Genomic DNA, 27,657 nt, shown 5'->3' with positions numbered 1-27,657 from the left:
CACATGAATTAACAGAGATCTACCTGGTCAAAATTTTGCTTTTCTTACGGTAGTACCTCTTATATCAAGGCCTAATGTCCAATTTAACACATCGTCTGTGGTGGTGGAGAAACCATGACACGGAATGGGCTAATAGCATAAAATTTGCCAAGTTCAAGGGTCTATAAAAAAGACTGGTACTGCAAAAAAAGTGTTTAAGTTTGGCTTTCATTGGGGCAGTATGCCATATTTCAAGGCCTTTAATGCAGTGGCCAAGAAACCACACCGCGAAATGGGCTAATGGCACAACAGGTGTGACAGTGTGCATTATCCTACATGCTAAGTTTAATGGTTTCTTGTGCACACATAAAAGTCTGTATATATTTTTATTTTTGCAATTAATAAGGTGCTAAGAATATAGTGAGAAGAAACCCAAAATGCTTATTGCTTATGCATTTTGCATAATGAAAAATTGCACCTTGAATTCAATAAGTCATATTTGACAATCACTAAAGAATCACTAAACAGCTGCCATGAAACCTCACTTCTTGTACGTTACATTTATTTTCATTAAATTCTTAATTTTCTATTATAAAAAAAATAAAATAACTAAATAGGGGCAAAAGTCTGGAAACACAAATATTTTTCCATACTCTGCTTACTCTTTTCCATACTTTTCCAGACCTGGAAAATACTTAAATCAAATTCCATACTTTTCCATACCCCGTAGGAACCCTGTATATTTTGAAATATGAAATTAATTAAAAAAATTTAATTATATTCAAAGGGCCAGATTTACTAACAGCTTGCGCCAGCGCAAACCGTCTTTATGCGTTAAAACAGTACTGTCAGGATTTACTAAAGATGCGCAGTGACAAATTAGCACTGTAAAGGCATGGACACAGTTATTTTTGCGCCTGACCTTGCAACCTGATTGAATATGCATTTGTAGGAGTTTCACTTTCAGACGCAAAATTTATGGAAGGAGAGTATTAAAATGAATCACACAACGCGATTCACTAACGTTTGAGCTCGGCAAATTACTGATATTTGCGCAATTATTTAAAAAAAAAATCATGTCATGCCCAAAAAGCATATCTTAAAGCAGGCGGTACTTTGCGCTGCTCTTGGTAGATTGCGCTGGTCATAATGTAAATGATCTGGCTGCGTATGTGTTCTTTAATGTGCGCATTGTTAGTAAATCACCCGCAAAATTTTCCACTCCCATAGGCGCTTTTATGGAATTGCGCTCTAACGCTAATTTGACCTGTTTAATAAATCTGGCCCTAAATATGAAACTAAAACCACCAGTCTTAATGAGTGGGTCATTCAACCAATTCGTTTAAATTGCTGATTCATTCAGAAACTGTCACACCCCTGGACTGTTTTTGTTGTGTTTTTGCTCCCCATGTGCTCCGTGACCCAGTTTCTGTCTCCCGTTGATTGTGTTAATTTGACTCCAGGTGTGTCTCGTTCTTCGTCTGTCAGCCCCTCTGCTTGCCCTCAGCCCATCATCAATACAGTGCGAGCTCCACGGGACTGCCATTCTCCAGCATCCCTCACCTCCGCCTCCAGCCTCCGAGGCCCAGACTCCGCCTCGGCCAGTAGACCCAGCAGCTCCACCTCGGCTCCTAGCTCCCTCGCCTCCACCGTCACCCGTCGATCCACAAGCTCCACTGGGCTCCTTTGTTCCTCCGGCTCCACCTTGGTCAGGCGTCGACCTGCACATCGCCTCAGGACTTCGTTCCTGGCCCCCCGGATCCTCGGCATCCCCCTGGCTCGTTGGCTCTCCGTCTCCGCCTCGGGCTCCTCCACCACCTGCTCCGCTGCCATTGGTCGGCGCCCTGGAGTCAGCGGCCATTCCTCCTCCATGGCTCCTCTCTCCGTTGGCTCCACCGTGGGTCGACATTATGGCTGTGGCCTGGGTCCAGTTTGGCTCCTCCTCCCCCGGGTCCCTTCTGTCTCTTCCCTGGCTCCTCCCTCCTTCATCGTCTCCCTGGTCTCTGTCTGCCCACTCCCCCCTCCCCAGGGAAGATGTTACGTCGCGAGACACGCCTTCCAGGAGGGGGAAGTAATGTCACGTCCCTGGACTGTTTTTGTTGTGTTTTTGCTCCCCATGTGCTCCGTGACCCAGTTTCTGTCTCCGTTGATTGTGTTAATTTGACTCCAGGTGTGTCTCGATTGCCTGTCAGCCCCTCTGCTTGCCCTCAGCCCATCATCAATACAGTGCGAGCTCCACGGGACTGCCATTCTCCAGCATCCCTCACCTCCGCCTCCAGCCTCCGAGGCCCGGACTCCGCCTCGGCCAGTAGACCCAGCAGCTCCACCTTGGCTCCTAGCTCCCTCGCCTCCACCGTCACCCGTCGATCCACAAGCTCCACTGGGCTCCTTTGTTCCTCCGGCTCCACCTTGGTCGGGTGTCGACCTGCACATCGCCTCAGGACTTCGTTCCTGGCCCCGGATCTCGGCATCCCCTGGCTCGTTGGCTCTCCGTCTCCGCCTCGGGCTCCTCCACCACCTGCTCCGCTGCCATTGGTCGGCGCCCTGGAGTCAGCGGCCATTCCTCCTCCATGGCTCCTCTCTCCGTTGGCTCCACCGTGGGTCGACATTATGGCTGTGGCCTGGGTCCAGTTTGGCTCCTCCTCCCCGGGTCCCTTCTGTCTCTTCCTGGCTCCTCCCTCCTTCATCGTCTCCCTGGTCTCTGTCTGCCTGCTCCCCTCCCAGGGAAGATGTTACGTCGCGAGACACGCCTTCCAGGAGGGGGAAGTAATGTCACGTCCCTGGACTGTTTTTGTTGTGTTTTTGCTCCCCATGTGCTCCGTGACCCAGTTTCTGTCTCCCGTTGATTGTGTTAATTTGACTCCAGGTGTGTCTCGTACTTCGTCTGTCAGCCCCTCTGCTTGCCCTCAGCCCATCATCAATACAGTGCGAGCTCCACGGGACTGCCATTCTCCAGCATCCCTCACCTCCGCCTCCAGCCTCCGAGGCCCGGACTCCGCCTCGGCCAGTAGACCCAGCAGCTCCACCTTGGCTCCTAGCTCCCTCGCCTCCACCGTCACCCGTCGATCCACAAGCTCCACTGGGCTCCTTTGTTCCTCCGGCTCCACCTTGGTCGGGTGTCGACCTGCCATCGCCTCAGGACTTCGTTCCTGGCCCCCCGGATCCTCGGCATCCCCCTGGCTCGTTGGCTCTCCGTCTCCGCCTCGGGCTCCTCCACCACCTGCTCCGCTGCCATTGGTCGGCGCCCTGGAGTCAGCGGCCATTCCTCTTCCATGGCTCCTCTCTCCGTTGGCTCCTCCGTGGGTCAACATTATGGCTGTGGCCTGGGTCCAGTTTGGCTCCTCCTCCCCCGGGTCCCTTCTGTCTCTTCCCTGGCTCCTCCCTCCTTCATCGTCTCCCTGGTCTCTGTCTGCCTGCTCCCCCCTCCCCAGGGAAGATGTTACGGCGTGAGACAAGCTCCACCGGGCTCCTTCGTGGATTATTCCCAGTGTTTACTTGATTAAAGACTGTTAAATGTTTCCTTGTTTCCCTCGTGCTCCTTACAACAGCGTATCGTGACAGAAACGAGGCAAGTGACTGTCTTTATGAATGAGTCACTGAATCATTCGCTCACTCTATTGGTTTAAAAAATGTGGATTCATTCAGCAACAAAACAGTGCTGTGTGTTGCTCAGAGACGCACAACAGTTCTGGTGCTGGCTTTGTTTGGAACTATTTTCTTTGGTGAAATTGAGCAAAATTGGCAATATTGTATCTAAAATGTAACACAATAATGTAAAAAAAGTAACTTGTTGTTTATTGAACTATTCATAAAATCAATAACACATTTGCAATTGTGCAGATATTCAGGAAAAACAGCGCTCTTGCTTGTGTGATATTGCTAAACTATATCACATGATATAAATATAAAAAAAGATCCCATACATGGGCTTTTTTTTTACCCTCATATCTTGAATTTTAGGGGGATAGAACTGCATTCATAGGCTACATCACACAGTCATCTTGCATCATGTTTGTCAGTAACTGCTTGCAATGTAAGATGTCACAGATGACCCTTTATTTAACACATTTGTTTTTTCCTAAAATTAATTGCACCAAATGAAATTGACAGCCCTACTATTTTTTCTTGTCTTTCTTTAATTGCTCGAAAAGAAAACAGAGTTTAAGTTTGAGGAGAGGAGAACAGGTCAGAGAGAGGGGCATGCAGACAGACAGAGACACCATTGGTCGGCCGATATTTGGCATTTTTCAAATAAGCGAGGCTCTCCCCTGCTTTCCAAGATATCGGCTGTCAAAAAAACAATGTTGGTCGACCACTAGTCGTAACAGTGCATAAAAAGGTCAAAAGTGAACTTACCTGGTCAGCGATGCCTCCAGGTAGAATGGTTTTGACGATAACGCCGGTGGTTTTACCACCAACAATCCCGAAGCCCAAACCGGTCCCATCGTTCACCAGCTCGATCGTCTCCACGTGAGTCCAGTGGGTCTATAATGGCACAAGCACACAATAAAGGGGGTCAATGGCAAATAAGGTAGGTCACCATGATGATAAAAAAATAGTTAAACAGTTTAAAAAGCATGTTAAAATGCAAGTTCATGATTTTTGCATTCATACCGGTTTCATTTGTTTCTGAAAAATACAAATGTAACAGTGATTCTATTATTGCCAGCTAACCATCAGATTGCCATAAATCCTGTGGATCTTGCTGCTGCACGTATCCAGCTAACAATATATGTTCTAGGAACATTTTGTTAAGTTCCCATTAAGTTAGGAAAACATTATTTCTGAATGCTCTCTGAACATTCAAAACATGCAGTTGTTTTTAAAACACTTAAAACATTAGGGGTACATTCTGTTTTACAATTTTGCAACATTATGAGAACATTACTTTTGAATGTTATCTGAGCATTCCGAAACAAGTAGTAACATTTAACAATGAACGTTCTATTAACATTCCTGGAAGAACATTTGTTGCTAACTTTGAGAGAACGTTCTGAGAATGTTCCTTGTTAGTTGGGATCAAAATACAATACTAACAAAAGAGATGTGAAGCAGCCAGCCCTATAAGAGTATGACTCCTGTTCTCCCTCTTTGGAAAACATCTCACAAATAATACATGTTGTTCAAGTGACCATAAAATGCCAGTCAGTTGACTGTTGTATTCATCACTCAAGTCCTAATTCGTGGCTCCTGGTCGTCTAAGCCAGTGGATGACCAATATCAATAGTGTCCTGAAGGCAACTCACCCACATGAAGGCAGACGAACACATTGCTGCTGCAAAGACGTCTGTGAGAGAGACACCTTTAGGAGCGGCTCATGATGACACAGTTACGCTCCTGATGGAATGACACACCAGCGGACACGAATGAACACTATCAAGTATCACACAGGCACTACAGATCACCTCCCGTTTTCCATGCTAGTTGATGGTGCTATTCAATGTAGTCTGAATTGCAAAATGTACACCATAGAGCCAGTCTCAGTGGTCATTTTAGTGCAGCCATTAAAAACCTCCAAAATGAGTTTTGTAGGGCTGAAATCATTGACCAAATCAGCGACTTCAATTAGTGTCCTCAGATAGTGTGTTTTGACTGTAAGTGTCTATTTCATGCAAAAACATGGATAAACTACAATAGGTGAACATAGTGCTGGAATAACCATATAAATTTCTGATAACAAATCTTAAATATGAAGATTGATCTTTTAATTTTGTGCTGTTTCTGTTGATCCATGAACATTAGGCTAAAAACACATCTCTTTCGTCTTTATTTGACCCGCTAACTCCAACACTCTCTATTCTAATTCTATTCTTTAAAGCTGCAGTCCATAAGTTTTTCCTCTTTGTCTTCATCTCTGTTTGAAAACCTGGAATTACAGCTGCTTGCGGAATTATCTCACTTGCGTGGGATGTGCTCTGGCACGGCTCTAGCACTATACACCTTGGAATATATGACCCAAATAAGAATTTTTAACGGATATTGCCATCTGAACAAGTAAGTAACAAGTCTGCCATGTTTGTTCTGACCAACTGAGGAAAAAAGCATTACAATAAATCTCGCTACCAATGGTGATTTAATCTAACGATCGGTTAGCTCATATCACATCACACCGTGCAAATGATTATTATTGTTATACTTTATTATCAAATTATTAATGTTAACAACATCAGGATTGCATGAATATGAGTATAGTGTGTATTAGCGTGTAGATTTAAATTTCTGTCTAATATCTAATTGTCATGCCATTCGAATTTCATATTAAGAAATTCTTCCAACCCAAAAAGCAAACTATGCTCCCTTCCAACTGGTTTTCTTTAAAATACAAATCTTGTGTAATCCCAGGCTATCTGTAATCAGAAGCACATTTAAAACTGGAATATAATTTAATTTCATTCACATGTGTTTCATAAACACATAATCCTTTCTGGATTACAATCTGCTATCAAAATGACACATTTAATTATTCTAGCTGCTGTGAGAAAAGGCTGTAAACAATCCGTCTCCTGCAGGATCCTCACATGCGACAGCCTAGTAGCTGGGACAACTTCTTTATGTTTACAGACGTGACGTAGTGATGCAGTGCCATGCTCGAATTTCCTGCGAAAACCTACCTGTACCACTCAAATTAGAAAACATTATTATTCATGTTAATAAGATAACCGTTGTGAATCGGGCTAAAGTAAGGCGATAGTTTTGAACGCAGGCTGGTTATGTACTTGCTCAAATATTGATTTTGGATCATTTTTAACCAAAAAAAGTTGCGGACTGTAGCTTTAAAAAAAAAAAAAAAGAACCTGCCCCTTTTAGACTTTTAGACAACCAAAAAAAACAACCAAAAAAAAAAACACTAGCTTTTCTATTCTTTTTGTATTCTTTTTGTTTTCTTTTTATTTATTATAAAATTAACAAAAATCAAAAAAGGCCTCTAACACTAGCTTGCTCTATTCTTTTTCTATTCTATCTGTTTTCTTTTTATTTATTATATAATTAAAAATAAAAAATAAAACCAGGCTACGTGTACTGCGTTAATCTAACTGAGACTTGTCTTAGCACTTGCATATCATTGTTCTTTTGTTGGTTCTGATTGCTTCCATTGTCCTCATTTGTAAGCCGCTTTGGATAAAAGCGTCTGCTAAATGACTAAATATAAATGTAAATGTAACATCACTTAACATTATTTGTAGCACCTGCCATTCAATAATCACAATAGGCTTTGTTACTTTTAATAGGAAACAAAGTCTCAGCTTTCAAATTCTGTCAATTTTACCCCAAAATACAAACAATAAATATGGTTTTGATGCTCTTTAATGTGGTGTGATAGATCGCTGTAGCACCTCGGTTATCGGCCAAGCGCATCCTGATTTTTCCGTTTTGGCCCACCATTTTGTATTTTGGTGCATCACTAGTAAATATAGTATAAAGATGTCAGAAAAATAAACTTGCGTGACAACAAAATCAGGCCAAAACAAAGTTATTTTGGAGTTCGAAACCGCTTGCCAGTTTGAAGTCCCAGTACTCTGTGGTGATTAAATAATGTAGGTCTGCTTGGGGCCTTATTAGTAAAATTTTTGCACATTTGCTTTTCCAGAGAGGACAGGGTGGGGCGCCACAAATCTAAACTCAATACAGACAACTTTAGTACAGACTATTATTGTTTTTTACTCTTAATAACTTTGAGTGATTTATCCTGTTCACAGATGTTAGAAAGAATAACTTTGAAGTTCAAATAAACTGCAAGATATCCGATCCCAAAAGGAAAACAGTAGGGGGTCGTATCCTTTTATAAAGGGGCTGTGTCACATCTCTATTATGTTGCGCTCCCCACTAAGCGCAGCAGGAATATTCACAGGCTTAGCCATCCCTTGGTGCTTAGGAGACATGAAACAGAACTTTTATACCACTTTCAACACAATTTTTGTCATTCAAGTTGTGTAACCTTCCAGAAAATGTAATAGAATGTTTCCCTTATTTACCATGAATAGAAGTAGACACTGCTGGGTTGGACCGGTTATATTTGTTGTTAATGTTAAACAAATGTGCAGGCTCACCAAGCCTGCATTTATTTGACCAAAAATACAGTCAAGGCAGTAATATTGTTAAATATTTTTTACAATTTCAAATAGCTGTTTTCTATGTCAATATAGTGTAAACTGTAATTTATTGCTGTGATCAAAGCTGAATTTTCAGCATCATTACTCCGGCCTCAGTGTCACATGATCCTTCAGAAATCAAGAAACATTTCTGATTATTATCAATGTTGAAAATGCTTCTTCATATGCTTCTTCAGTGCTGCTTCATATTTTTGTGCTAACATGATACACTTCTATCCAACAGTTTTGAGTAAGTAAAAAAGAAAGAAAGAAAGAGAAAAAAGAAAAAAAGAAAGAAATACTTTCATTCAGCACTAATGCATTAAGCTGGTCAAAAGTGACAGTAAAGACATTTATAATCTGACACATTAATAATCTGATTTCTGTTTCAAAATAAATGCTGTCATCAAAGAATTCTGAATACAAACAAAATGTTTCCACAACTATATTTGACAGCACAACTACATCATTTAAAAAAAAAAAATGCAATTATTACAAACTTTTGACCAGTAGTGTAAGTTCAGAGATGCCTAAACAATCCAAACTAAAAAAAAAATGCACCAAATTCTGAAACAAATGCTCCAAAATTAGGTGAAACTTAAGTGAAAATGTCATAAGTCTGAGTAATAGTAATAGTGATGCTTGCCCTATCAAACACCCCTAAATGTGACTCAGTCCAAGTACAGTAGTCTATGTGTGAGTGTGAGTGTGCGTGTGTGTGTGTGTGTGTGTTGTCTCACCGCACTGGAGTGAGCTGAAAGTGTGCTAGCAGCACTAGGAGTCCTGGACACCACCGGGCTGGAGAGCTGTGGGACAGGCCCACGGGCGACAGTGAGGCTCACGCAGTCCGACGCTCGCTGCAGGAGAACAATGGCCTGCTGGTGACTGACACTCTGATCCAGCAACTGACCGTTAATCGCCAGTATCTGATCTCCTTCCTTTAGCTTTCCATCACTAGAATAGAGAAACATGTGTTTAACAACCAAAACTGTTCTGAGATCAGCTCACGATCACAACAGAGCAAAGAATGTGATGAGTTTCAAGCTTGTAAAAAAAAAAACTGCACTTGCAGATAATATTATAAATGAAATAAAAGGCCACTTAAGTGACATAGAGACATTTTCATGACTGATTCTGAACACACTTAAGTGCACTTTGTAATGTTGAGTTAATTTTTGTTTTACTTTAAAAGTTCATTTTAAATCATTATGTTTTAATATTTAGTCTTGCCGTAAAATACACTTATTTCGATGTGTTGACTAACATACTAAAGCTGTAAAGTACTATTTTCATTTGATTGCAATTAACATGCAAATAAGTATCTGAAAACATTACATTCGGTCCACACTTAAGTGTATTCATGTAAGAATATTTTCTTAATAATGATTTTTAAAAGTCTGCTAAAGTGTAATTCTATTTCACGGGGAAAGGACAAAATGACCAAAAATAAATAAACAACAATGTGAATGGTGACCTAATGGCTGAATTAAGAACAATTAACACTGTTTTTTGAGGTATGTGTACATTTGTATGGGACTCATAACGTGCAGGCAGAAATTAGCTCTCACAAAGAGACACCAAACTGCTAAAAAGCACTAACATGTCAGCAAACAAGCTTCAGCAGTGACTTTGAGCTGGAAAATGCTCACATGACATGAACTGGTGACACATTTGTGATTAGAAGGGAAGAAATGAGAATTGCAGCAGATCTTTAAAATATGAGTAATCTTTATTTTTAAAATGGGAAGGAACTAGTGGAGATATGTGTACAAATCACTGATCATCTGACAGGATGAGTGGATGTGTGTGTGTGTGTGTGTGTGTGTGCCTGATTAACTATACTTGTGAGGGCCAAATGTCCTCACTTATATGGTGAAATACTTTGACACCCCTCTAGTGAGACATTAGACAGGTCCTCACAAGTTTAAAAGGCTTATAAATCAATCAAATGATGTTCTGATGTAAATCTAGCGTTCTGGACATGTTTCTGTGAGGGGTAAGTTCAGGGGATAGAAAATATCTTTAACCTGATAGACAATCAGTGGAAGGCTATGCAATGTCCTCACTAATATAGTGAAACAACTGTGTGTGTGTGTATTCTGACCTGTATGCCACACTTCCAGCTTGTATCTCCTGAATGAAGATGCCAAGATCTCCACGGTTCTCACTACACAAGCCAACAACACTGAAGCCCAAACCACCCGATACCGGCTTCAGCAGGTCGATCTGAGTCATGTACCGACCCTACACTCACACACGCACACGCACACACACACACACACACACACACACACACACTGGATTTGCTCTCAAAAAATAAATGCCTAAATGTGTGGTTTAAGTTGAGGGGTTAAATAGTGAAAGCAAATATTTCAATGATCTAGATATCAGAGATGCCCAAACAAGGGCTGGTGGGACAAAGTTGACACCCTTTAATTTGGCCCACCATGCCACATCATAGAAGAGAGGGAAAAAAGGGAAGAGAAAAAAAAATGCTGTTTTATATTTTTAACATAATTTTATTGTTTGCTTTGAAATGTAGAGAATATAACTGAATCTAATTTTAATATAGTAGAGTAGGATATAATGCAACATTTACTTTCAGCTCTCAGTCAAGTTCAATTTTTGGCCCTTCTTAGCAAAGGGTTTGGGCACATCTGATAGATGGATGGATGGATGGATGGATGTTGTGTGTTACCTGAGCCATGGAGCGGATGATGTGTGTGTACTCTTCAGATGAAGGCTGTCCATTGAGCTGAGCTGAGAATCCTTCAGTGCTGCCCTTCAGATCAGGGTTAATATATGGAGTCTGAGAGAAAGAGCGACAGAAAAACAGCCTAAATTACTCCTCACTTTGTGTGGTCCAAGCATTCAGCTTCTTTCACCGAGCATCTAAAAATATAAATAGCCCTGAAAGAGCGTGGAAAATTCATTTGTTTTGATAATTTCTGGTGATAATTTGTCCTCCCAGCCATCTGTGCACACATGTTTTTCATTACATTCAGGAGCTGCTTAATTAACTTTTTTATTTCCCTCCCCGACTCGAGCGCACACTCCTGATGAAGTACAAACCATTTCACATCAATTACCGCAACAAAACGTGCCCCAAAAAAGCATCTCTCTGTGAGAAAAATAACAAGCACTTCACATCGCAATGTGTTATGTCATTTCCTTAAAACATTTGCTGTTTGTTTGAATTTAATTGCTTATTAAACCATTGTCTTTCCGGCTCGGTTTCACAGATCCACACTCTGGTGATTTACAGCTCTGTCCTTGCTGTTCTAACAGTGTTTGTGAGTCTATTCCACATAAACATCTCGTCTTGGTGACTTATTAAAAGAATAGTTCAGCCAAAAATGAGATTTCTGTCATTTATTATTTATTCACCCATTTTGTGAAAAAAGAAGTTGACAGTACCCATTCTCTTCCACAGTATTTTTTGCCATACTAGGGATATATTATCGGAACGATATCGGAATCTGCCTATAATGGCTTAAAATTTAAACATCGGCCAGATATGAAAAATTATGCCGAAATGCCTTGCCAATAAAATGAATAGCTCACATGTGCTCAGGGTGTGAAAGAGATGAGATCAGGTCAGCAGTGGAGTAGCCCCAGAGTACACCCTGGACGATGGGGCGGGGCAACACGTGTCGCTCCGCCCACCTTCAATTTCATTGGTTTATAATACAGCAGAGCTTATTGGTGTAGACGTTTGTGCATGAGCATTCTTTTATATACATTTTTATGAATGATCTACGCTGTGTGGCTGTACTACAGACATATTAAGTGCTAACAACAGCAATTCTAGTTAGAATCAATTAGCAAATGTGTTTTTTTTTTATTGTTTTAATTTATTTCTTTTATTAAGTTCCTATCAAAGGCTTGGTGGCGGCATCTCCGAGTACTTCGGGCAGAACAGAGCTGTGTAATATGAGCGGCTCACGAATTAAGTCTGGGGAACAAATTCTTAATTCGTGGCCATGATATAGTCCTACCTATGCTATAAATAGCCTCACCTATGAGAAATATTAATTATGTTTCTGTGTGATGAACGTAAATAGTGGTCCTCGGTCTTAACAGGTGGGTTGCACGTTAAATGAAGTCATATTATTGAACTTTTCACTGTACACGAAGCAGACATACTTAAACATTGAGCATTTTAGCTGGCCGATGTTGATAAAAATCATCCACTGTTTGAGATTTAGCTGTTTTGTATAATGTATATTTATATGTAGCCTATATTCTTTATTTTAGGATCGGTGGATAAAAACTTAGGATATGATGATAATTCACTGTAGTTCAGTAAGACATAGGACAAAACCGTAAATGGTTTTATTTTAAAGAACAACTGCGGTGACAAATAAGACAATAATACCAAATAGCGTTCAGCGTGAACTGGGGTTTATGTGGATAATGGGAATAAAAACCTTGCTGAAACTATATGTGTGTATATATATATATATATATATATATATATATATACATATAGTTTCAGCAAGGTTTTTATTCCCATTATCCACATATAAACCCCAGTTCACGCTGAACGCTTATATATATATAAGCCTATTTTAAATGTTTTGTTTACTAAAACAGCTGTTATTAAATCTGACCTACGGCAAATATTATTATTAATGTACTTTAGTGCACATTTAAGCAATAAATGTTAATTTTCTCTGAAACATTTTTATTTAGGCCCATGCTTTTAAATATAGGCTATATGCACAAATTAAATTACTGGTTTTATAGCTCAATCCTTTAAAAAGAACCAGGAATCACTGTACTATATTAGGCCTACCGATTTTAGATTTTTAGTAGTTATTATAGTCTTTAATAAATAAAAAAAATATTAATCACAGAGAAGGTCTCTTTTACTCATTAAAAGTGCTCACGTATCTATTGCACAGATTTACAGCTCTGAGTGATTTAATATTCAATAGTTATGCAGGTCTATATGGCTACAATGATCGAGTGTTAATAACTGAATCTAAATTCATCCCGTACACATATTATAACACGCACACACAATGAGGGTGTGGATGCATACATAATTGGATTTTTAATATCTGATGTCACGGACACTTATTTACTATAAGATAGGAATCTTTAAAAACTGTAAGAGAATCAATATAGGCTCAAATATTTTATGAAGATATAAACAAGGAAACATTGAGCTTGCCATGAAAACATTTTATTAGCACTTTATAACCTACAAATTTGTGACGCATTGAGCAACGTATGCTATAACTCTCTTTAAACAACAACAAAAAACGGTTGTGTGTTAAAACGTAAAATCAGCCACTTATGTTCGTGTTTGTCCATCTCTAAAATAGCCTACAGTAAATTATCATAATTTGCGTATAAAATCCCAACTTAGTGCCGATCCTCAAGGAAATATGAATGAAGCGCTGCAGCCTGAAGAACCCGGAGGTGCTGTCATCAAGAGTTTATTTGTAAACAATGGCTTCATCTGACTAAAATTACCATGGTTACTAAAAAGATAATAATTAAGATAGGCCTATGATTCTAGAGTTAGCACATAATATTTCTGTAATATGGCCAAATTAAATACAAAATCGTACACAAAGGAATGCGCATGCTCGGGTCTACACCAATAAGATTTGCCGTGTTATAAAGCAATGAAATTGGGGGTGGGCCAATGTGTCGCCCCGCCCCAAACGTCCAGATTGCACTCTAGAGTACTTGCAGCAGTGTGGCATTTTATTTACTAAGGGGGCGCTGTTGGCCTACTTGTAATAAAAAGTAAAATGCAGAAATAACATTAAGAGTGTGTTTCTGATTAAATAAAGCAGCAATCAATGTCATAAAATCACGAGTATGCTTTGATTTAAAGGTCAGAAGCTATAGCTTACATGAATAAAAATAAAAAAATCACAAACATGTACATTAAATAATTTGATATAACGATTTATTCATTAATGTGTAATATGTTTGTTTTGTTTTTTTAAATGGATTATGAAAACTTAAATACAAGGAGCTCTAAAAGATTTTCAGAATTTGTAAAACTTCATTAATTGTTTACTTAATTCTAACAAATAAGTTTTTGTTAAAAACTAACCAAAATTAAAAATGACTTGTTTATAATCTCTGCACAGGAGAGACTTGGTGTTGTTTCCAAACAAAAGGAAATATATCGGTATCGGCTATCGGCCAAAACGAGTTGGAAAAATATCGGCATATCAGATATTGGCAAAAATCCAATATTGTGCATCCCTATGCCATTCTATGGAAATCAATGGAAAAAATTTTTTTTTTTTGTGGTTAACAGAAGAAAGAAATTCTCAGGTTTAGAACAACACCAGGGAGAGTAAATGATGACAGAATTTTAATTTTGGATGAACTGTCCCTTTAACAAACTATGTCAGGTTCTGCAGGTTTTATGTGGCACGAACGGCCGCACTTCAGTCTGCTGCAGTAAACATTAATGTTCATAAAAATCTCCCAGAGGCCCTTCAGATTAAGCACCGCAGACTCCCGGCTCGGTTGCTGATCGTGCACAAGCTTTGAAGGCGCTCAAAACTATGTCAGCTCTGCGAGAGCGTGTATTTGTTAGTCTTCCCGTGTAAGAGGATTAGGCCTCCAGTTTGGCTCGTCCACGTTTCAGAAATTACTTCTGCTCCACTTCACACATGAACTCATGTCTCTCTCTCTCTGCATTCTGGTAACTATAGTAACACAGACAAAGCCAGACACACCAGTTGGCATAAACAACCCCGCAGGTTAGTGTGGAGAGACACCAACAGACCTAAAGAAACTCTTCTCAGGTTATTAAAGGTGTTTGCTAAAGCAATCGTTATGTTTACTATTGCCTAAGTAACAAACTTTGGTCACAATTTATTTTAAGGTCCATGTCTCGTCATTATCAAACCACTAACTACGAGTTTTGCCTCAATAAGCTGCTTATTAATAGTTAGTAAGGTAGTTGTTAAATTTAGGTATTAGGTAGGATTAGGGATGTAGAATATGGTCATTCAGAATATGTGCTTTATAAGTACTAATAAACAGCCAATATGTTAATAATAGGCATGCTAATAAGCAACTTGTTAATAGTGAGAATTGGTCCCTATATTAAAGTGTTACCCAAACTTCTTATTAGAAACTGCATAGAAAAATCTACTTCTTGTTTGTGTCTCACCTTTATTGAGGCAAAATTCATAATTAATAGTTAGTTGATAGTGAGAATTGGTCCCCAAACGTAAGTTTGCCTATTTAAATTTATATTAAAATGCAATCAGCTGAACTTTAAAGTGGTTTTGGCCCACGTAAGTAAGACTTAATAATATATGCTTTCATAATTACTTCTGTTGGCTTTGAAATATGGTTAAAGTATGGCTGAATGTACTGACAAGCATTTATGATCAATTAAAATATACTTTAATGTCATTCCTAGTATTAATTGTATGTCATGTATTTAAATATAATTGTTAATAAACATTTGATAAAGCTGCAATTTAGTACATTTAAAACATATTAGAGGGGTTGTATGATGCAATTTCAAGTTTTCCTTTCTCTTTGAGTGTTACAAGCTGTTTGTGCATAGATAAGATCCCTGAAGTTGCAAAGACTAAAGTCTCAAACCCAAAGAGATATTCTTTAGAAAAGTTAAGACTCGACCACGCCCACCTAAAATGGCTCATTCAAACACGCCCCCACATGTCTACATCATGGTGTGGGGAGATTTGCAAAACACCGCCCAAACGTATATGCAAAGAAAGAGGGCGGGACTTTTATTCTTGCTGTAGTATTGTTGCTGCTGCCGGCGCCATGTCCTGGAGACGCTGTGTTTCCTTGTGAACGCGAAACTACTTTGTTTGGGCTTCCAAAAGAGAACACAACACGAAATCAGTGGTTAACTGTTCCAGAACTGTTCAAACCAAATATTAGAGTGTGTGTTGCGGATTTTAACGGATAACTATTTCCTGAACTTGGGAGTAGCCTGCCAGCTAAGCTCAAAGGCTGTTTCTGTAAAGTGAGGCAATTCCAACTTTGCAAGGACAGTCTGGCGTAGGGATGTGCCCGAATAGCGAATCTGTATTCGGAAAGGCATGGAAAACGAATAATGCGTTCTACGGAGCCGCAAAAGGGACATGGTTAGCCCCTTGCTAGCAGTAGCCTGTTACATTACAATATATAAAATTTCACTTACCACATAAACAGAGAGCGGTAAGGAGAGATGACCGATAGGACGATGTCGAATGATTTGCAGATCCTGAGCACCACTGACAAACATCTAATCTTGTGAAATGTGTGTGAAGTAGTGGCACTCCATAATAGATTAGGCTGCGTGTGATCGTGAATCTCAAAAGTGAAAGTAAAAAGCAAACACACATTCATAAGTGATTTCAATGTCCTGCATATTAATAACGGCTCCCTGAAAGCACTGAGATTTATTTTTCTCGTATATCTCGTATATATTGTATTTATTCCCTCTACGGTTGCCGTAGTACACATCATTACCTTTCTGAATACCGTATTCGGATTCGGGCACATCCCTACTCTGGCGGTTCTGACTCACAGCCTGTAAGTACGTTTTCTTATTAAAGAATTTGCCACTGACGATTCAAATGCGAGTTTTGAGCAGTGTAGAGTAGTGCTTGTTGTTTGTTGTTTCTCCGATCACAAATGCAGACATGGTAATGTTTGCTTAACTGTAAAAAGACATTATAATCAGTAATTATGTCCCCACTGGATGCAACAAATGCCTCGTTTATAATGGGATTTATTGTTTTTATGTCATCGCGCCGGGACACAGCATCACAATACGGTAAGGGGCGTAACATTTCCGTCTCATGCTTGAGGTATTCAGCCAATCACAACACATTGGATAGCTGGCCAATCAGAGCACGACTCGATTCTCAGAACGATGAGCTTTGTAAAAATCGGCGCATTTCAGAAAGGCGGGGCATAGAGGAGCAACAATAATGTACAGTATGTGGAAAATAATGTGTTTTTTGAACCTTAAACCGCATAAACACATTACATTTCACCAAATACACAAAATAATGTTCTTTTTAGCAACTTCTTATGACCCCTTTAACAATAATAAATCAAAAAATACTAAATCAAACATCAATCAAACACTAAAGTTAAAATTACAATCAAGTACTGTACATGTTAGTCAACACATTAAAATAAGTACATAATAAACTTTAAAGTAAAACACTTCATTTGACATTATTACGAAGGTCACTTAGTGTACTTAAGTCATAGTGTTCAGAAAGTCATAAAAGTGTCTATTTTTAAGTCACTTAAGTCACTTTTATTTCATTGATATTATTTTATCTGCAAGTACAGTTTAATAAAATTACACTCAAGATTTGAAGTACACTACAAGTGCACATTCTATACAGTTAAGTGCACTTGTTTTTCACAAGGGTCATCAGCTCTGTTCTATACGAGTCCATAACTTTTAGACTGACATTAGATGGTTTCCTTATTCCACACAGGCTGTTAACAGCGTTCCGCTCTGCGGTTCATAAGTATGTGAGTGAAGAGAGCGAGAGGGAAGGCCGCTGGGGATTTGATAATCTCCATTCCTCTGTTCCAGCATAACTCGCATACTTCAGACCGAACGGCTGCCGGTGCCAAACTCTCCATGAACACACAGAGCTCAAAAAACCCCAAATCTGCCCAAAGAGTGAAGCTTCTCCCTAAATAATTAGGCTGTGCCTTACTTATGAATATTTTCCAGTATTTGCATTGTTTGTGATTCGAATAATCACATAATCTCAATCAGATCAGGGGAGCAAAGATTCAAAGCAGACTGTCAAAACAAATCATTGAATAATTAACTCAGACACAAATCTTAAGATTAGCTGTGACTACAGCATGTCTGAAATGACCAACGGACACGAGGCAGCGTACTGCACTATATATAGTTCACTTATTTTATATATATATATATATATATATATCTTGCTTAAGTACACCAGTAATGAATATTAGTTCTACATTTCTAAGCATTTACACTGCTGTTCAAAGTTTTGGAATTGGTAAGTTTTTTTAAATGTTTCTTCTGCTCACCAAGGCTGAATTTATTTGATCAAAAACAGTACATGCAGTATCATACAGTAAATGCAGTAAAATGTTGAAATATTTTTGCCATTTCAAATAACTGCTTTCTATGTGAATATATTGTAAAATGTAATTTATTTCTTTGATGCAATGCTGGATTTTCAGCATCATTACTCCAGTCTTCAGCGTCACATGATCCTTCAGAAATCATTCTAAGATGCTGGTTTGCTGCTCAATGATTAATTGCTTATATATTTATTAATTAGATGCTTTCAACATTCAAAATGTTCAAAAGAACAGCATTTATTTGACATATAAATCTTTTGAAATGTTATAAAAGTGTTTACTGTCATTTCCAATTTTTAATTGATTTAATACAGTAATGACCCCAAACTTCTGAACAGTAGTGTATGTAATACACATTTCAAACAGTAATATGCTACATTTTTGTCACATGACCTCGTGTACAGTATGTTGCATGTTGTCACCATGTTAAGGGTTAGTCCGCCCAAAACTGTTGCTGGTACCCATTGACTTCCATAGTATTTTTTTCCATACTATGGAAGTCAATGGGTACCGCCAACTGTTTGGTTACCAACATTCTTCAAAATACCTTCTTTTGTGCTCAACAGAAGAAAGTGAGTCATACAGGTTTGGAGCGTCATGAGAGAGAGTAAATGAAAGAATTAAAATTTTTGGGTGAAGTGTTTCTTTAAATTCAAGTTTCATGAACAAATCTGTGGTGCATTTCCCAAAAGCACACCCCTGCCTCATTTGTGAATAAATCATTTAGTATGATTTCTAAACAAATTACTTGGTCCAAATATAAACAAGAATAAACTAGTTGAAAAGAATAGGTTAAAAAATGATTGATTTACACGATGATCCATTCCATGAATGAGCATTTCTCAAACTAAATGCTCTTTGAAAAGCTTTTTTGGTGTTTTTTTTTTTTTTGCACCTGCCCTTATATGAATATTCTTTGAAATTTCTAAATCAAGTCATATCAAAAATGTCAGGATTTCGTTTTGGGTCAAATTATTATTTTTCTCTCTGTTTGAAATGGTTTGTAGTTTGTCTAACAAAATAGAAGTATTTTTTTCCAGTGTTGTGTTTTTTCTTACATGCTCCTTCAGATGCTGCACTGATTTCTGCAGGGCGAGGATCTGGTGAAACAGAGGACTCTGCAGGACCGCCTTCAGAAGATTCAGCTTCTCCTCAGCAGGAACATCTGCTCCCTTTTCTTTCAAGCGAGACTGTAACCTCTCCAACGCTTGCAGACAACGCTGGGTATCTGCCACACACACACACACACACACACACACACACACCTGTAAGGAAACTCTGGAGACCATCGTCAGAAATTATTTCCAATCACAGAAACTATTCCAGCTTTGACAGCCTTTCATTTCTGTTTATTCACTTAAGTTTGACTATCATGTCAGAAACGGTGACAGATCCGTCAGTCTTTGATGAGCTGCAGTAGAAATGTTTTTTAGAATTCACTTTCTTTCTCACACAGGTACATTATCCGCTTAAATATTCAAGGAATATTTAAATAATTGAGAGAAGAGTGGATTCGCATCCATTCATCTTCAGAGCGGCGTGGAGTGTTTTCTGTGGAGGATTTCATTGCCGTGAGGAGGTGCTTTGTCTTCTAATCGCACAGCCTGATGCCTCATGGGTATGAATGCAAGAGTACACATTCCTCTCACTGAACAAGAGCAAGAGAGTCAATAAGAGAGTCAAGGAAAAAACTAGCACATAGCTGTCTTAAATAGCGTTTAGGACAATTTATAGGGTAGAGCTTATTAATTAGACTATAGCCACATAATATAATATCATCTTTAACTGTTGTGCACTAATTTAAGAGATCTGGGCTGCATTGCACAATATTGTGCGTCCATGTACACTCAAATAAATATTTTGGCCTAAATGTAACATTTATGTATTTGAATTACATGTAACATTTGCATCCATTTGGATCAAACGGTTTTAACATAAACTAACAAACTTAAGGTGATGCATATTTATCAGTCATTAATAGGTCAGAATTCTGCAATAGTACTGATAAACTGAAGGTTTAAATGCACAATAACCAGCTTTATATATTTATCATCAATAAATCTGATTTGTTTCAATCGCATACATTTTAACTAACTAAATATAGACTGTTCCACAGCTGGTCATATCTTATATTTATATAGACATATTTTATATCTTAATAAATGAAATTTATTTGACAATGAACAGATTTTTATGGAAGCTGTTTCCACCACTGAATAAAAAAATAAAACAAGGTAAATGTGACTTTTTACCTCACAGTTCTGATTTTTTTCTCAGAATTGCAGTGCAAAAACTCGCAATTGCGAGTTATAAAGTCCAATTCTGAGGGAAAAATTTTCTTACAATTGTGTTTATTTCTCGCAATTTCATATCACGTAATTCTGAGAAAAAAGGGCTTCCATAGATTTTTGCTGATTCTAAGCAATTTAAATAAATACATTTTAAAAATATGATTATTTAAATTCAAATCTGACCTGTTTCGTACCTGTTTTCTTGAATGGTTTAATTTATGTATGACTGAGAAAAATGCCTCAAATTAAGTTCATCAGTTTATTTATGTTAAATCAGCAAATTTTATAAGCAATTCAAATACATAAGTCTTTAATTTAGGCCTAAATATTTTAGATCATGCCAATATTTTCTATGATCTCCTTAGGCTTATGTTGCAGGAAACACAACACAGGTCTTTATTATAGCATTTGCTCATTTCCAATTCAAAGCTGAAAGTACAACTCAAAAATTATTTCTGACTGCATATTTTATGATAATTATAGTCGCTGTTTGAGTTGACCATGATGTTAAACTGTGTTTTTTATGTATTGTGTCTCATTTTGTGCTGCTGCCTATCTTTCCCAGCACACTCTTGTAAGTTTTTATTTTCCTGCTCAAATGAGTGAATGAAAATAAATGTTGCTCCTTAACAACAAGGCACAAAGTCGCTTTCCAGAACCTTCACTCTCCCTGCTCCTCTCTGGTGGAATGAGCTGCTTTGGATAAAAGCGTCTGCTAAATGCATACATGTAATAAACAGCTTTTATGAAAAAGCATATTTCTCGTGAGCCGCCAGCTAGCATGCAGTGCCAGTGTGTATGTGGGGAATTGAGCTGTTGTGTGTGACTGGTTTGTGCAGCCATGCCTGGCTAACGCCTGGATATGCCCCAGAATCCTGCCATTGGGAGCCAGGCATTGCGCTCCTGCCGAGGGCATCAGAGAGCTGCTCTAGCCTCCAGGTTTGTCTGCAGAAGTCTAGGTCATTTCCATTCTCACAGAGTGTGACTAAACCAGTGTGTGTGTGGAGTGTGTGCAGCTCTACAGCTCTTCAGAAACCACTGACTGTAAACAATCCCACAACAAGCAGCAAGAGCAAGCAAACACTCTTTTTTCCACTTTTCCTTTCTGTGGTATATTTTTGGTACTGCTGTGGCTTTTGGACACATCAGTGGCATGGAAAGTTACGAAGGACAGGTAACTCCAGCACTTTACAGAGAAGCTTGAGCTGTTTGGCCAGTGGCACAACACCAGCAGTAAGAAGCGAAACTAAGATCAGCTTTATGTTTGTGCAAAAGTTTGGGTTTAATAAGATTTTCATAAAAAATACTGTAAAAATAGTAATATTGTGAAATATTATTACAATTCACAATAACTGTTTTCTATTTGATTATTTAAGGGATAAATCAATGGCTAGCCGAGCATTAAAGGATTTTAAATGCACAACGTGGAGGCAAAGAAAAAATCCTTTAGTGCATGGCTAGCCATCGATTATCCCGCTTATTCCATGGTCATTTGCCAAGTCATAGACAAGTTAAAACTAGTATTGCTCTTTGCAGCGCAATATTTGACCGAATGGGTAAATTTTCCTCAGTTATGGCACGTTAGCGCTAGCATTCTGCCCGCTTCAAATCATACACAGAGATGAAATAGTGCGGTAAGACCACATTTATTTGAATGAATTATAGCATGTATTTCAATTAATTATTGATCGATCATTTGAGAGAGAGAGAGCGAGAGAAAGAGATGACAGTTGTGTGTACCTGCTTGCTGCATCTGTGCGTCTCTCTACTACAAACAATTACTTCAAAAACAGCGATTTCACCACCTCGTTGCTGGGGAATATAATGTAGCAATGTAGTATCTAGGCTATCTTAATAAAAATCGCGGGGAAGCCTTGACAACAAGTTCATGTGTGTGTGCAGCGCAATCAGCAATCTCCGACTTCTCTCTCTTGCTCTCTCCCTCTCTCTGTGTGTGTGTGTGTGTGTGTTTATGTGCCAGTGATGCATGTGTGTTTTAGTGTGCATCAATTAAAGCAGCGCATTAATATAGAACGGTGATTAAACTGACTTGGAACTACCTGTGCATTAAACGGTTATGCTGCACACCTGCCAGCCAATCAGAATCCAGTATTCAGACAGGCCATGGAATAAATGTTAATGTATAATTTGTTGCTGTAATCAAAGCTGAATTTTCAGCGTCACAACTCCAGTCTTCAGTGTCACGTGATCCTTCAGAAATCTCTTTAGTGTCACTTTTGATCAATTTAAAACTAACAGTTTCTTTAAAATAATAAAATCTTACTGACACTCACACGTAATGACTACTTTTGTACAAATAAAACTTTTCTATTTCTACATAAAATTCAAAACTATTGTCTTAATACATGGATTTATCTTTATCTGCTTTGGATGAAAGTATCTGCTAAATGCAAAAATGTAAAATGCATAAATGTTACAAATAAATTTTATTTAAAAAAGTTTACAAAACAAAAAAAGGACTACATGGGATTATCTTACAAAACATATCAAGAAATTGTCTAGCTCATATTTCACTCCAAAATCAAATTATTATTATTATTATTAAGAATTATAATTAATTCTGTCCGTGTGTCTCGACCTCTCATTCTACAGAAAAACACAACTGTCCTCCAATTCACAACCAATTACCCACAATCCTGTGCAGACCAATCAGACATTAGAGGCCATATTTCCACAGAAATGCAAAAATACATGAACTTACCCATTGTTTCGATCATCTTGTGTGTCCTTCCTCTCTGTGTTGTCTTTCCTCATTACCTGGGCTTCACGTCATGCCTGAAATCAACATTTTATTGTTTGTAAATACACAACAGTACCAATTCATACATACAATGCTTTGCAAAGTTGTTGTTGTCAAGTAAAACTATTAAAAATGGATTTTGGTAATTGAAATAAATCAGAAATAAAATCAATGAATGTAGAGCACCTGTTTGTATTTGCAGAAAAAGGAATAAGGTATGACCTGGAGTAACATAAAAAGTGAGTAAACAATGACAACTTTCATTATTGATTAACTATTTCTTTATAATTTCACTTGACTCAGAAGATTTGTGACCCTGGACCACAAAACCAGTCACAAGTAGCACAGGTATATTTGTAGCAATAGCCAACAATACATTGTATGGGTCAAAATTATCCATTTTTCTTTTATGACAAAAATCATTAGGACATTAAGTAAAGATCATGCTCCATGAAGATATTTTGTAAATTTCCTACCGTAAAAATACCAAAACTTAATTTTTGATTAGTAATATGCATTGCTAAGAACTTCATTTGGACAACTTTAAAGGCGATTCTCTGAATTCCGATTTTTTTGCATCCTCAGGTTTCAGATTTTCAAATAGTTGTATCTCGGCCAAATATTGTCCGATCCTGACAAACCATACATCAATGGAAAGCTTATTTATTCAAAAAATTGACCCTTATGACTCGTTTTGTGGTCCAGGCCAGGGTCACATTAATCAAAACTTAGAGAGCAACCAAACACAGTCAGTGTTCAAGCGCTCGGAGGAACTGCACATTCCAGTCGCAAATCTCAGAGGTCATGTGACTCGTGGGCAGACGAGCTTTCATCCGACCACCCTGTGGTTCCCATGACGATAGGACACAGAGACTGGCTCTGGTTTCTTTAGAGACGCCTGTAAGCCACAGGTCTGCAGTGAACAGCTGCCATTGTGGGAGTTTTTATCATCACTGACTACAATGAGAGGAGGACGAGATTTACCAAAGAACCAGTGCTGATGTAAAACAGTCCCGTGTACATTATCAGAGGTCAGCCAGAGACCAAATTCTTGCCCTATCAGCAGTCTTGATGTTTGACTGTTTCTGATAGGGTAACACAGTCAAGATATTTATAATGTTACAAAAGATTTCTATTCCAAATAAATGCTTTTGAACTTTCTATTCATCAAAGAATCCTGAAAAGTAAAAAGTATCACAGTTCCCACAAAAAATATTGGGCAACACAATGTTTTCAACATTTATAATAATCAGAAATGTTTCTTGAGCAGCAAATCAGCATATTAGAATGATTTCTGAAGGATCATGACACTGAAGATTGGAGTAATTCAGCTTTGATCACAGAAATAAACAGTTATTTGAAATTGTAAAAATATTTGACTGTTTTTACTGTATTTTTGATCAAATAAAAGCAGCCTTAGTGAGCAGAATTTTTTTAAACACACTTTAAAAAGCATACCAACCCCAACATTTTGAACAAAAATGTTAATAAATGAAGAAGAAGAAAAAAAATCCCAGACTATGTTAAATACAGGTTGATTTGCAATAAGGATGAGCATGGCTTACTATATTTTGTTTCGTCCTTTGAATTATTGGGTACCAAGAGCATCAAACCATTGAAATTCAATTGAAATTTAGAAACCAAAATTGAGGATTTCCCCTATGCATTTTATGGTAACACTAATACATTTAAACATTTGATTGTAGGAAACAATTTGTCAACTTTTGCATCATAAACAAATCTCAGTACTGAAGCAAAACCACTGCATTAGAATAGCAATAACAGTCAGTGCTGACCAGCACACTATCCGCTCGGCTAAATGCCCTCTATACGTTAACCTCACTGCTGTGATCGTATGGCCTAATGCTCTTACGTGAGGATTAACTTCTTCCTCCCTCTCATCATGCAGTTTTAATTAACGTGACTGTGACATCTACTGTGAGACGCTACAGGAGAAGATAAAGTCTTTTCCCTCCTACACACTACAAGAGTAAAACAACATGCCACGACCAAACAAAAAGTCATTTCAAACAGATGCGTATGCCATATCTGCAACAAAAACACAACATATATCAAAGATAAGTTAGTTAAAAGTAGTGTTTATTACTCTGCAATTACAGTGTGATAAAGTAATGAATGAAATATCACTATTTGATATCACACAGATGTAGCTGGCATGTTATCTGCATATTAAAGAGACTCTGATCCACAGCAGCTGTTGAAACATTGAAAACAGTTGCCAGATTGTTTCAAGTACGCATTATTTGGGCAACACAATTTCAGATATAGATTAAGAAAAGATATATAAGGTAAAGAAACTCACTGCCTGAATTTACTGCAGAAGAACTGGGCTCACAAATAAAGACTGAAGCACAGAAACGGGTCTGATGTGTATTTTTGTGCGCTTTTTTTGGGGGGGCCTTAAGTCCCTCAAACCACCCATTTTCTCACTAGTTCAGTTTGCCTACTAACAATGTCTAAACACATGCAGCACACCAGAATTGTCATATTTTTGCAATGTTATTTTTACTAGAGAAAAAAAATGATGTAGGATTTACTTTGAAACTATTTCACTCAGAAATTGCAAGAATTAAATATGAAATTTTGATGTAGAAAGACTGAAATAGGAGGCTGCTTCCTTGTAAATTCGAATATTCTCTGTTTTACTTAATTTTTTACACTGTACATCTAAAATTAAAGAAAAACGTAAAATTATTCATTGGAAATAAATTGGAGTAAAATGGCTCAATGCGTTGTCTTACTGAGACTAATTTAATAACTAGCATTTATGTCTAAGCACACGTAATGAAATAATATTTTCATAATTTGGTAGTTTGATTGTTAATCACATCCGATAAAAATGCTCACAACAAGTGGTTTTCGTCAGGTCTCATCGCATGCTCGTCTCCTTGGTAACCAAGTACACTAACTTTAGGGACAAAACTGTTGCTGCTGGTGGAGGGACAACAACTGATCTACAATAGTTGAGTAACTGAAGCGCGGTTTATTTCACTTTTTGTTTAGACCGTCGCCGTTTTTAAAAAAGGTAATCATTATTTTGTGATGAATTTCTTTTTTAAAGAATGCGTCTAGCACAAAGGGGAAAAAAATAAATACACATAAAATGCTTCAAAAATAGAGGAAACAATAGCTGTGACCTTCATATAGCGACAAAATCAAAACTTGGCAGATAAACATACTGTTTTGGGACAATGTGTCAGATGACGCGTGTCCCGTTACTCGCTGATCTCTTTGTGTCCACAGGCCTGTCGGGAATAAAATCCGCTTTTCGTACCGAGCACGGATGAAGCAACAGGCTGCTGGCGCGACGAACGACGAGAAAAGTTGACCAAACGGAGCAAATAAAGTGCGGGAAACGGCATTAAAACAACGACGCAAGTCGGCGGTCATCAAAGAAACGATGATGCTCGCGCGACACTGTTTCATTCCAACAAATGCGCGTTTGATACAATGTGTCTCAAGCCGATCAGATCAAAGCCCGCCGCGCCAGTCACACACATTGACGGAGAATAACGAGATTTGTTGAGAATAACTTACATGAACGGCGGTATCTCGCTACGGGACGGAGCTTGTCCGGTTGTGTTGTGTTAAAGATGGGCGCTGCGTTTGAAACTGGAGCCGCCCCGCAGACATACACACACACACACACACACACACACACACACACACACTGCGCCGCTCCGTGGCTGCCGCGACCACTGAACCCCTGTAAACCTCACAAACCATCTGAAGAAAACTGCACGGGAATAGATAAGGGAGCCTGATTGGTTCAGGAATATTTCATTACCAGACACAGAACATCATATATTCAGTAGATATATATATATATATATATATATATATTATATATAACCGGGGCTAGTTGTCACATGGGAAAGTTGTCAGCAGCTTGCAGCAGGGAAAGAACAATCCACACTGCTTTCACATTCCACTGAGCAAAGATTGCAGACATACCTGCCCCGCTCTCCTCTCCCTCTTCTCCTCCATCAGACTCAGGTCACCAAAAGTTCACTTAAAGAGTGTTTATGTGTCATAATGAAGTCATTGTTTCACATGTTCACGTTCTGTAAAATAATTGACCCAGTAAAGAAGAGGCTTATAACTACATGGATTTTATAAAACTACAGTATTTGCTAAATAAAACAGTAGTTTAGCCTGTATAGATATGCCTGGTTTTATTTTTACACAGTTTTTTTATTTTATTTTATATACAATGCTTTATTGTCTATATTTATGTTTTAAACCCATCTATATGAATACATATTTAAATAGTCTATTTTTCAGAGAATAATAACAATAAAACCACAGATTTTGAAGGTGCTGAAATCGGACTCTATATATACATCTTTTCAAAATGTATTTAGTGGCTTGATGAAAGAAAATAAAACAATATGTGAAACATAAAAAATGTTTT

General features: G+C 38.2%; 1 protein-coding gene across 1 annotated transcript in view; it reads right to left on the bottom strand.

Moving 5' to 3' along the window:
* Positions 1–26,861, bottom strand: part of LOC131543702 (multiple PDZ domain protein) — a 93,927-nt gene extending 67,066 nt beyond the window's left edge. The window contains 7 exon segments of the mRNA XM_058781381.1: positions 4,336–4,464; positions 8,810–9,023; positions 10,174–10,313; positions 10,768–10,878; positions 19,229–19,398; positions 23,184–23,257; positions 26,781–26,861. Of these exon segments, the coding sequence (XP_058637364.1) occupies positions 4,336–4,464; positions 8,810–9,023; positions 10,174–10,313; positions 10,768–10,878; positions 19,229–19,398; positions 23,184–23,199 (780 nt within the window). The 5' untranslated portion in view covers positions 23,200–23,257; positions 26,781–26,861.
* Between the last annotated feature and the right edge of the window lie 796 nt (positions 26,862–27,657).

This window comes from Onychostoma macrolepis, chromosome 07, assembly GCF_012432095.1.
Source record: "Onychostoma macrolepis isolate SWU-2019 chromosome 07, ASM1243209v1, whole genome shotgun sequence".
Taxonomy (NCBI): Eukaryota; Metazoa; Chordata; class Actinopteri; order Cypriniformes; family Cyprinidae; genus Onychostoma; species Onychostoma macrolepis.
The sequence above is the reverse complement of the archived record's forward strand: the minus strand, read 5'-3'. Positions and strand labels throughout refer to the sequence as shown.